Here is a 12294-nt window from a genome sequence, read left to right as displayed (position 1 = left end):
TTGTGACCTTGTAATGAAAGTTAAAAATTTATTTTTTATGTTGATCAATAGTTGAAAGAGTAGAGACGACATGTTAGGGCTTATCCTGGAGCCTACGTGATAACAATAAGTGTCGTAAGCCATTCGATGTCTAGCATGACTTAGCAGGTCGTTAAATCAAGAAGAAGTGAAGTTTTGGGTGACTTCAAAGGTGCTAACACTCATCTGTGCTTAAGTACAGTTCCGATAAGCATGATTTGATTTAAAATATTGCTTTAACTATCATTAGAACATGCATTCCAGCGAAATCAATATAATAAAATCATCTTTTAAGGTACGAAATAGCCTATCATTATCACAATCCTAGATTAAATTCATGATATTAATTCCATGATGCTAATTATCGCAGCCCTCGGTGCTATGAACTCGTATCAATTAGCTATTAAAGTCACATGTATTAACTGCTAATAATTTCATTCGAAAATACCATCTCCAATTACTGCAACCGTTTGGCTGGGCGAGCAATATAATAATGCCCTTACTGGTCCAATGGGTTTCTCCTGCACAAATTACTTTTACTCGATCGGTTTAACCAAATCCAGCGTTAACCTCGATACCAAATTCTATCAGCAAATAGAGGAAAAACGCGCATGAAAATGGTTGCATCAGTAGTAAGTAGCAGCAGCGGCAAAGCCTTTTGTTTTTTTTTCCCCTAAAGCAGCACTGCAAAATTGTGCAAACTACTAGGCGCGAGAACGAGGACGAAGGGTGGTTGCCTTTCGCGGTGCGTCTGTGTGTTGACCACGCACTAAACCAGCGCGGTAGTGGTGATGGCAGTAGCAGTTGTTAATTGAGCCATTTTGCCGAAAGGGTGGCCGTGCGTGCGTAGTAGCGAAATGGTTACATTGTTAAACAGTTCATTGTAATCATCCGAAATCACAATAGGATCTATTAATGATAATAATAAAAGCGGCACGGTTTACGGAGGGGAGGATGGTATGATTAGGTTTTGGTGTATATGTTCAACACCCTTCTTCTCCTGGGTGGTTGACAATGCCTAAGGTGGCTGCTTGGCTGCGTTCGAACTGCGCGATGAAGGTTACTGTAACGACAAAAGGCGCACCGTTGAATGGGTTTGGCAAAATGTTTTCCGAGGTTCGCCTCCCTTTCTCCGACTCTCCCCTCTGAAACGGGGTGCATCGGATTGCATTGGCTCGTACGGCGGTTTAGGTTAATTACAATTCGGGTTGCGAGCCTTTAGTAGCCCCAAATGCCGTATGGTAGCCATACGTGTCCCACCATCACGATAGCACGAATCGATGATCATCAACAGCAGCAGCAGCAGCATCCGTGCGATGCTGGTCGCAGCAAACGATGCGTGCTGGTGTGAAAAGTGTGTGGCTTATTTTATGCGATGTTGGCCGATGTTCGGTCGGTCGGCGAATGGGCAGAAGAATGTCCTGCCGGCATCGTTTTTGGTTGCAACGTTTATGTTGCGGGCAACAATGAACCACACGAGCCGGGAACAATTGTCGAGCTCGAGTGCTAGGCGCCATCAGTGGTACGAAATGCTGCATTTGACCCGGTTTTGTAGCATCGATTGATTTGCTATTGTTTTCGTTGCAGCTGTTCTAGCGCAGTGCATAGCGGTGGAAGGCGAAGGAGAAGGGAGGTGTTACTTAATTATTTTGTGCAAGTCGCGAAGCTTGTACAAGGCATTATGGCGAAGTTGGATACCGTTTGCGTGCCTATCGGTGTACCATCGGGACAGGATGCACCATTACAAACGAGACCTCGTTGCCTTTTGGTGGCCATCTTCTTCAGGGCATGTTGTTAAACAAAGGGCCGTTCTCGGTTGTGGAGTGGTCGTAATGCAGCGACTTAGTGGGCCGCCAACACTTTCGTCGACTCATCAGTTCAGTAGTGCAAGTGCTGGTGCTTCAGCTTTCCCGCCAGAGGGCTAGCTGTTGGGGGCGTGCGGCTGGGAAGGAACCAACGGCGCTATTAAATGTTAAGACAACTCAGAACAACGGGGACGGGTTGACTATTACGTTTGCTTAATTATGGCTCATTGTCACACACGTTGGTTCGATCGTCCGATTAGTGGGCTGTAGGCGAGCGAGCGTGTAGGATAGTGTTGTAGCTACAGTCCCGGTACAGCAAGCCATCATCCGGTTGTGCTTTCGATCGATCAAACAGCAACAGTAAGGCCACAATTACGCCACAAATCTTGCCGTTGGATGTCGTGGGGTTATGACATTGAAAAATTGATCATCTAGAGGGCACAGTCAAGGGATAACAGGGCAATAAAGAGAACGAGAGAGCGAGAGAGCAAAAATCGCGTCACCAGCAAGTGCGCTAATCAACTGGAACTAATAATTGTAGGTTCTCGCTGGCCTGGCTAACGTCGGTACGGTGCGAGGCGGTTATGATGGCCACGATAAGACTCGGCTACCCAGTATCCGGTAGCCGGAAGTGTGCTCGACAAATTTTAATTACCCGTTCGGAATTGTCGGTACAGGTGCAAAAGGACAAATCACCTGTAGTGTGTAGTGTAGGGAGTAATGGTGTATTTTTTCTACTTTGAAGCTAAGGATGAATCACTAAGCTATGGAAGGAACCTTTTTGTATAGTTCAAACTACGGCTGATGAACATTTGGATGATTGAAATCCTGTAACGATCGCTAATTAAAAATTCAAGGTTAAATGAGATTTAGTGTGTATTTGAGCTCATGTCCGTTCATTTTACGAAGACAACAATAATGATTTGAAAGATAATACGAAAAAGTAACTAAAAATCATACAAAAACTAGTTCAATATTGTTTACCACCTGTTTGTCTGCAGGACGAAAAAATAAACCCTCAATCAAGAAAAATTCCACTCGATCTTAAACTGGGATAAGCGACGAACTTGTTTTTCTCGTATCGAATTTCCAAAAACATGTTCCAAACTTTTGGGGCCAAAACAAAGTGCCGATTTCGGCCGGCTCCATTAGCACGCACACATTTAGCACGGTTTTATTCGGAAACCTTGGCTCTAAATTCATGGGCATCAGACAGACACAACCGGCCCTAGTTCGATGACCGATTGGGTATGGTAAAGACTTTGCCACTGGCAAACAGGTTTGACTAGAATGTCAAAATCCACCCCACCAGACAAAGCGTATTGGCATCTCGTGCGTGTGACGGTGTCCCGTTATGACATAAGAAGGAGAAGATTTTCTGCGATATACGGAATCTACGGAATACACGTGGCAAAATACAAATTCAAAAAACGATCCGATCAGGTTCGTCGCTTGCTGCTGTTGATGTTATGTGTTTTGCGAGGATAGACGGTCCGGTTTATATGAATGATTTGGATGCGTAAATCAGTAAACGATCCGAATTGCTCATGATGTGCTGTAGCTTCCATCCGCTGCCGTTTCTTTCATTCCGCTCATGAGACATTATGCGTGGAAGCGTTTTCTTGACGTAGTAAGGAAAATACGCACTGTTGCGCACCGTAGAGCGGCAAATTTATGACGCATGCTAGAGCGGTGTATTGCGCAGCCATCACGCTCTCCACTTCCCATTCGATTGTTCGCGTTGACCGGTGCGGCCACTAGAAAGCCACCGCCGAAGGTTGGCCACTTTGAACGACCGTGAAATGGTCGCCCGATGGCGGAAGTTCGGTCAGTTCGGAAGCAACCTTTCGGATTTTTGTAGTGCTACCCCCATATACTTCAAGTTGTGCTGTTTTAGAGAGAAAATTGCTTTTAAAAATCTTAAATGTTTTCATTTGGCACTGATTGATGGGGTTTAATTAAAGATTTATGACTTGCAACACCGTGCCAACATGTGTAGCTGCCAAAAATTGTAGGCTGAACTAAGAAGAGATGAGTTTATCTATTAATTTAGTGCAGCATCACTAAATTAATTCAGAAAACATTGCCCGATGTTGTAAACAAGGAAATACGGGATCGTTTTATCGTTCCACAACCGGTGAGCGTTGAAAAGATAATAAAGCACTGATAGTGTGCTCTACTGGCAGACGGTTTTTTGGCCACCTTATCAAAACCTTTTCGAGAAATTGGGCACCTTAACACAAATAACCTCGTTTGAGTTTTCGAAAGCTTACCTATTGCGCCGCTTCAAGACACTACTTTGTCTGTTGTTTTTGTGTTTTTTTTTAAATGTGTGTCGATCACCTACAAGCAGCACACAAACACTGATCCACTATATACACTCACACACACATACACACACACAAAGCAAAAAATCTTCTTCTTTTTTTTCGTTACAATTTGATAAACTTCACAGCACGGCCTCGGAACCTATGAAATAAATTTTTGTTACTCCACTTTCACGATGGCGCACAGGTTAAATAATTTTCCTTTTCTTAATGATGTTTTGGGGTGATGTTTGCTGCACACAAATGCCGTGGATAATAATTTCCCCCGGCGTGTGTGTGTGTGTATGCGTCGATTTAATGAGCCGGATTCCGGATAATGATATGAGCAATGATTTTCCTTTCGCTGTGGCTCGGAATTGATTTTCACGCGAAAGAAAGCACGCCAGGAAGGCAAACCGGGTCGTGGGAGGTGGGTGTTAATTTTTGGGTGCGGGGGAAGGAATGGGTGATGGGTGCTTGGCTGAACATTCAAATCATAATTCGCGTTTGCACTGGTAAGCCCACACTGCGATTAATTCGCGGAACAATTTCGAGTTGATTTTTTTTTCTTCTCTTCTGTTGTAGCTATTTTATTAGGGGTTTAAGGGTTGTGGTTCTCACTGCCTTGTTTAACCTATTAGTGCGTGTCGTTAGCGCATTGCCGGTACTGGTTAATGGCGCAAAACCGATTGTTTGACGTTTCGTTTAGCACCCGAAGTGCATGCTAATCAAATCGACAAGGCACGAACGACATTTTGAAGCATTTTTTTCTCTGTGCTTGCATCAAACACACACACACACACACACTATCTGAATGATACTGTTCCGTATCGATCGCACCAAACAATCGAAGATCGCACTAACGGTGGCTGGCTGGCAGCTGTTGCAAACACTTGAATCACGCTCGCCGTGAGAACCTGCCCTGCCTGTTGTGGGCTATTATTAGCTGGCCCTTCGAAGCGAACAGGTGTTTGTTGCCCGTTTCCGCATCGAAAGGAATTTTTCCGTTCGGTTTGGTACACTTTTGATGCCTTTTCTGCACACGTGAAAATAAAATTACAATTTGTCTCAATATTTCTCGACGAATCTCACCGCGCTACGTGAGATTCTTAGCGCACGTTTGCTTACACTAATTACACTAATTTGCTAACACTTACACGTTTGCACGGCGATCAAGAGACTTGCGTTCTCGCGAAGAAACGAACCCAACGGTACACGGTTGCGCGTACGAAGTCGACCGATCGCGAGCGTATTCGAGTGGGAACTGGGCGGTGTAGATCGCGCCTTGGTTGCGTGTACCGTGATCGCGAAACCCCCCTTCCCCCCTCCCCTTCGTCAGCGGGTGCCTTGTCGGTGGGAGGGAGCGGGCGTTAATGATGTGAGCGTGAAGGGAAGGTGAGGGCTGCTCAAAATCACTCGATCAGATCGAACGCAAATACTGCTGCGTCATGAGATGATGGAGTCCTCTTCGCCGTGTTTGATAATGACCCTGCGCTTAAGGGTGTGTTGGTGACGTTGGTGGGAAGTACACGGTTTGTAAGAATGTGTGTATTAGTCACTATCCTCCTGTGCGCTTCCAGCTTCCGGGAGGAGGATGCTAGAGTGAGGATAGAACTTTCCATTCGCTGAAATTCCACCACCAGGTTGCAGTTGTGTGTAGGTGTATTGTGCCAGTGCATCGGCTCGATGTGTTCGCGCTTATGCAACGGGAATCGACTTCTAGAAGTGCGCTGACGTACAGGAATAAACCGGTTCACGGTGGAGGATTCGCGTGTATTGGCGGCGTGAGCAGTGCGAAAGTAGCCGTGGGTGAATGTCGAGCGCACCGTGTCCAAGGTCAGTTCGTTGCAGGCAGGAAGACGATGGACAATTATGTTTTGTGGCATGTGACATTGGGGTGCGTTGGACGATTATTGACCCTTATAGCTTTGCTGCGGACGTCCAATGACCCTTTGGAAGCCTTCATACAAATAAAGCGCGCTCTGTTAAGTTTCTAAATATTTAACAGGGCGTCTTACATCAATGCTTATTATTTGCACAAGTGAGTAAAGCACCCGAAAAAAAAGAATCGCTGTGGAACAGAACAAAGCACAAAGCTGAGTCGAAATTCCACCTCACAACAACCCTCAAGGCTATCTTATGTGTTTGTTTGAAGCTTGCCTCACATGACGATAGGAGCTAAACCAACAACAAAAAAAGCTAATGAGTGGAAAAATAGGAAGTGTCGGCATCGAGTGGAAAACACTGAAAGCAACAGCAAAAAGCAGAAAACTACTGCACTCAACGCGAACGGTGTGAGTGAGCTGATTTACAGTCGGTAAAATTTGCCTCACGCAGCATTTGAAAACCCCTCCCCCCCCCACACCTTCCCCACTTGTAGACCATCGAGACCTGCCCTGTAGAGCGGCTGTAAACTGCTGCGGTGTGCTTTGTTGCGTACACGTTCCGTTTTTGGGTTGAAGAGGGTGAGCGATGAAAGCGCATGCAAGGTGATGGCTCCCGAGTGCACAGCCCAGACACAGGTGTTGATGTATGCGCACAACATCAATGGTATGTTCGATCGAACCGAGCTGGCCCGGCCCGGAAGAAGCGTAAACAGAGCAAGATCAGCGCGCAATCGGGGCAGCGTGCGTGGGGCACTGGGTCAAGGTGGATCGAGATCGGTACGCATTTGACATTGCTTCTCGTTCGACGACAACGGAAGGACGCCCGGACACCCTTGAGATGGATCTCGCGCTCGCCGAGCGCTGAAGAATGTTTGAACAGACTAAGCACGAACGGGCTTTAAAACAAAACTGTGTTTGTCGTGCTCTTGGGTTATTGCATTAAATATGTCAATCAAATTAATGCTCATATTTTATAGTAAATCACCTTGGATATTTAGCATTTATTGGCAATTACTGATGATCGTAATGATATTCACTAATGCGAAACAACATAACCACAATAACTCAGCGTACGGTAAACGATGTGTTTGATTGATCGAAAGCGATCGGCAGGCGGCTCGGACGTAACGAGAAAGCTTATGTGCGCCTTTGGTTATGCAGAACGTAGTACACAAACAGTTACAAACTATGGGAATAGACAGAGGGCAAAATTTTATAAAAGAATAATGCTGTTATGCTGTCTTGATATGTACAATTAGTATCGATACTTAAAAAGTCAGTCTAGTTAGTTCGAAAGTAATATTGATTGTATTAATTATCGTTGGATGATATAATATAGAACACGTTGTGACCTACTTACTGTCTTAACGAACTATAAGGTCACGCGACTCGAGAGTCTGTTCGGTGTACCCACACAACGGGCCCAATTCAAGTCTTTTTCTTGGTCTGCTAATGGTTGGACGCGAAGTGATGACATTGCCTGATCGAATTTCGACATCACCTGATCCAGCCAACAAACTCGTTGTGCTCCTGCTCGCCTCTTACCGAACGGGTTGCTGCCGAGCACCACTTTGGAGGGACATGAGTCGAGCATGTTGACTAATGTCAGGATATCTGTACCACCATACAACACATGTTGTGTACGTTGTTGTCCGAAGTTACGATCGTACCAAAGTAGTAGAACCACATCGAGATTGTTACCGTCGTACAATACTCTCCCTCTTAAATGATAGCTTCCGAATGCTTTGCTGCCTGTGTATGTAGTAAAATTGCACTGATATGGATACAGATCAGACGCCTGTAGAAGGATAAAATAGACTCTCCATACCTTACTCCGACTTCATACAACCTCGGCGTACAGAACTGTAAGACACCTCTCCAAATATCTTAGGTTGAGTATATGGGGAAACCAAACCCCATGGGAAGGTGGATCGTATCGCCAAATTGAGCAGATGAACAGAAATTACTGATCTGCGCAATAAAACTAGAAGTTCGCTAGGAAAATTAATATATCCGTATGATAGCATGAAACGGTTTCGTGACTAACAATGGCTGCAAGCGTCCACGCAGAAAGCGTATAATTTTTTGTAAAGTATTGTCCTGACAATAGACATTGGACGAATAGATGAAAATGTACACTATGTTTAGAACTTTTATCGGACCAGCATGCGACCATATGAACTCTACACAATTTCAACTAGATTTCATAAGGAGATCAGTTCGAGTTCGAAGAATGTAGACAGCTAGCAGCGCCGTTCTCACACGAAACAGAATTGGTTCGTATTTACCTGCACAGTTCGTACTGGTAAGTTCAAAAAATCTACTAAGCCATTTGATGACAGTTCCTTCAGCTATAAAACTGACAACAGCCAATTATTGCGTTCATTGTTTAATCAAAACGAATTCCAATAATTATAGACTAAGATTAGCTTTAATCTCTTCGCAGTCTTAGAAGGGGCGACACAAAACACAAATCCAAACAGGGAAACAATACATTCGGGTCTATCTATAGTCTACAATAATCTTCCCACTGGCACTGAACAGTACGCTTTGTGTACTCCTTCGGTTCTTTTCCACAGAATTTTGCAAACATTTGTTGTTACAGCTGGTATGTATCGGGCTAAGCAAAGGCATCATTGGGAAAAAGGATCAATGTCGGCTTAAAACGTAGCGTATCCGCACGGAACGGTTTCAGTCTTGGTCGTTTTTTCGCTTCCGCCATGCATTTGTACGGAAAGTTGTGCACGCTGTTTCTGTTTCTTGCTTGGTGTAACGTTGGTAAGTGAAAAGGGAACGGGTGAGAAGTTCTTGCGCACACTTTGTGATATAATTTTTAATGTTGATTTTTGCTCTGATTTTGCACCATTTTCCATAGCGTATTCGGCCGTTGCACCAAACATACCAGTGTGTCCGAGCTTCGAAGAGTTTACGTACTCGTACGAATGTCAGCCAACGTGTGCGACGCGAGTTTGCACCATTACGAGTACGTCGCCGAAGCGTGAGGCCTGTACATGCAAGCTGGGATACATTAGGGCGGGCCCGAAGGAGGCTTGCATACGAAACTCTCAGTGTAAATATTAAATGCACGGCGGAAGCTAGTCGTTAGTAAGCTGTATTACAAAAGTTATGTTCAAATAAAACTATTCTGTACAAAAATTATTTTATTGGTAATTTATTTGCTTCAGCACAGATTGATGAGGTGAAATATAAGATTGTATTGTATTCATTCTCTTATGTGTAAATTGTACGTAGGTTAGATCATAATTTCGCTAAAATCTAACGAGGACCAACTATTTTTCAACGCAAAAAGACATTCAACTCAATTTCGTTTATTTTTATATCACTTATATTTTCCAGCCAATTAGAAAACCTTGTGCATTACATAGTGGCGATTTTTCGCTCACCCTCCGGCTACTCCAGATGACCATTTACTATGTCAAACAGTTTAGATTCACTTTCTCCGGAACCGGTGTGCACTGGTCGGAAGGTATGCACTTTCCGGAGGTTAGATCCCGTAGATATCCAAATCGGCAAAGGCAAGCGTCCTCCACAGGGGTGCAAATATTCTGACAATTTTCATCACAATCCGCCTTATCCGTCCACTCTTCGTAGATCGGATCACAGTTTGAGGGGCCGGCCGCTGTGCGGGTTGCCAGCGCAATTACGGTTAGAAAAATGGCCAACGCTACGATCAACACCCTCATGATGACACGCACTGATACGACACTCGGTTGCGATCTGCTAGGACAGAAACTACGAAATGTAATGGTTGGCGAGCCGTCACGTGGTGCTGTAGCTGGTGCTCGATTTTGGGGGGGTCTGTTGTCACAATCTGTTTGGTGATGGTGAAGACAGACGCGACAGTTGTGTAAACTGGACGCTTACACAGTGCTGCATAGGCGGACAGAATATCGTACCAGTGCCACGCATTCTACGAGGAATCCGCAACATTGGTGGAAAAGTATTGCGAAAGATGTACGATCAATCTATACTTTCCCTTAAGACGGCAGTAAGACTTGTTTGTTTGCAAGTTTATACTTAAGACAATTGCATTACAGATAAATTGACCAGAGAGAAAAGTTTTTTGGTATCAAAAAAATGACATAAAAATCGTATATTGTATGCTTTTAAGAGTTGCAATTACTGACACTAGGTTTAAACTGTATTAAAGATCCTTATGATTTTTCAGTTTTTCAGCCTAAGCATTTTTATTATTGTATTTCACCAAAAACATGATTCTTAAACTTCAACGTGGTACGCATTGAACTCCGCCTGCTGTTTACGTGCTGAAGCACGAAAATGTAAACGATGGAGCACTGCGCAGGGAAGGAATTTCAGCCGCAATCGTACATTGGCTTTCGCTCACACACTGCATAGTATTTGGGTCCTTCATGTAACCATCGCGGCAGATACATACATTCGTTACACCCTTGTAATCGCACGGTATTCCGCAAAAGTATTCACACGGTGCGGACGAGGTAAATTCGGCGTTGGGAGGACAAGTATCTGAACAAAAAGAAAATAAATACCAATAGCAGAGTGATAAAAAGTGTGGGCAAGTTTGACAGCAATAGTGCCAAAGTGACAGCTGTAATTTGTATTACTTACATGAAACAGCAGTCGATGACCCTACGTAAAGGGTGATCAACAGCATCAAACCAATGAAAGTTCTCATCGTCTGCATGTTGCAAATGATTCCTCCTCTGTGGAGCATCAGGTACCAAATCAGCAGGGTTGTACAAAACACACAACAATATCCCACACGCGGTAGAATGAAGGTGTTTCTGCGAATGGTGGTCGTCATTGGCTGGATTTCGGTTGCGAGTTACCCGACCGTGCACACCTGTTCAAACGGCGAGCCATTCGTTGGCGCTTTTACTCAAATGAACACACGGAAAGCTGCTTAGTTGAGATATGAGTGATGCATACTTCAAGAACAATCTTGAGCGTAACTCAACGTCAGTGTTGTTATTGTCAGAAAACTTGTCTGGATATCTTGAAGGTTTAGGTGGTTAACGAACGTTGCTATGAGGAGCGATAGCAAACAATTTTAAGGTGGCCTAATAAGAATGATCCCATCCGGACCGTCCCGAAGTAGGGAGGACTGACTATCCAACTACGAGGTATCGGCAAGTCTAGTAAGCAATTCTATGTCCGGCGGGACTTCAGAGGTCATTGAGCCAAGAAAAATAACAATGATCTATATTTTGTACTGAAAATAACAGAATCCAAAAATAGGCTTTAGGTGACTCCCGCCAGTTGTTAAAATGTCTTTACATCGCTATCAAATTCCATCCATACTAACTATCCGGTTATCGAAAGTGTTGTGGTTTGAATACGCTCAGGAACATCGGAGAAGCTCATTACGTTAAACGATACATAATTGATTTGTTACTGCTTGGATCAGGAACTTCCGAAGTAGCAAAACGCTTGCCCTGCCCAAAACGCATACCAGCAATGATTTTAGCGCGTCACAAAAATTGACGCGCATTTCAAAGCGAACGTTCAGCAATCAACGGTCAGCCGAATCGAATCACCGTAGGCGTATCCCAGAAAAGCTTCTCAAATCGCCAAAGCTAAACGCTCGGTTCAGTGCATGAAAACGAGAAAATAGGTACTTATGCGACCGCATTCCAATTTCGCCTGCATTTCGAACACCTAGGACAAGGCTCGTAGCAAACGTACCGCGTGCTATCTGCAGCTGCTACTTCGATCGCTAATTGGACCTGCCTGGAAGCGATGCAGACTAGCCAACGGTTTAAACTCCATTATGCTGTACGTGGCAGGAGCTGGGAAGCGAAGAGGGAACGGTGGTTCCAAAGCAGCATAAATTATGAGCTTTCCAAAATGAATTCCACCTATCATGCGGGTGCCACACGTGCTGCGCGTGTGCTATCCGTTTGGAAGCGTTGGAATGCGCTTCGCTGCAAGGCTCAAGACGATTATCAGCGTGGCGCGTTGATTAGATTTACGGATTGCAACCGGCCGCGAGTAGCGCTAGCAAATATCCACCAAATCCGGATGACGAGCCCGAACCGGGCTTACGGTGGTAGAATGACCTGGCCAAGAGAATATTTCGTGTATGCGAGAGGGTTTGGCTGGGTACTGTACGTAACGCGACGATTTGTCTAGTGTTTAGTCAACTTTGGCAATTTGTTGTTTTTGCAGTGCAGTACTGGCTCGAGTTCCAGATGAGCTAGACTGAAGATACAACTATTTGATTTGATGAGCGTCGTGTGAATGTCGGCGTGTATTTTGCAACCTCGTGAGAATTCTTTC

The 12294-nt window shown here is 44.6% G+C and overlaps 3 protein-coding genes across 3 annotated transcripts in view; 1 reads left to right on the top strand and 2 right to left on the bottom strand.

Moving 5' to 3' along the window:
• Positions 1–12294, bottom strand: part of LOC126556650 (phospholipid-transporting ATPase ID) — a 143293-nt gene that overhangs the window by 79956 nt on the left and 51043 nt on the right. The gene's annotated exons all lie outside the window — the stretch shown is intronic.
• On the top strand, positions 8640–9096 carry LOC126560042 (uncharacterized). The gene is made up of 2 exons (XM_050216203.1): positions 8640–8793; positions 8891–9096. The coding sequence occupies exons 1-2, from the start codon at positions 8736–8738 to the stop codon at positions 9094–9096; spliced, it is 264 nt and encodes an 87-aa protein (XP_050072160.1). The 5' UTR covers positions 8640–8735.
• Positions 10295–10699, bottom strand: LOC126559531 (accessory gland protein Acp62F-like). Its single transcript, XM_050215699.1, has 2 exons — positions 10624–10699; positions 10295–10521 (listed from the first exon to the last, which is right to left on the bottom strand). Exons 1-2 carry the CDS (start codon positions 10697–10699, stop codon positions 10295–10297), a joined length of 303 nt encoding a protein of 100 aa, XP_050071656.1.

The sequence above is a fragment of the Anopheles maculipalpis genome, chromosome 2RL (genome assembly GCF_943734695.1).
Source record: "Anopheles maculipalpis chromosome 2RL, idAnoMacuDA_375_x, whole genome shotgun sequence".
Taxonomy (NCBI): domain Eukaryota; kingdom Metazoa; phylum Arthropoda; class Insecta; order Diptera; family Culicidae; genus Anopheles; species Anopheles maculipalpis.
Note: the sequence above shows the minus strand (reverse complement) of the source record. Positions and strands in the feature narration are given on the sequence as shown.

Coding starts and splice junctions, on each gene's coding strand:
- LOC126559531 (XM_050215699.1), bottom strand. CDS start 10,699: ATGCAGACGATGAGAACTTTCATTGGTTTGATGCTGTTGATCACCCTT. Junction 10,522..10,623: donor GTCATCGACTGCTGTTTCAT/GTAAGTAATACA, acceptor CTTTTTGTTCAG/ATACTTGTCCTCCCAACGCC.
- LOC126560042 (XM_050216203.1), top strand. CDS start 8,736: ATGCATTTGTACGGAAAGTTGTGCACGCTGTTTCTGTTTCTTGCTTGG. Junction 8,794..8,890: donor TCTTGCTTGGTGTAACGTTG/GTAAGTGAAAAG, acceptor CATTTTCCATAG/CGTATTCGGCCGTTGCACCA.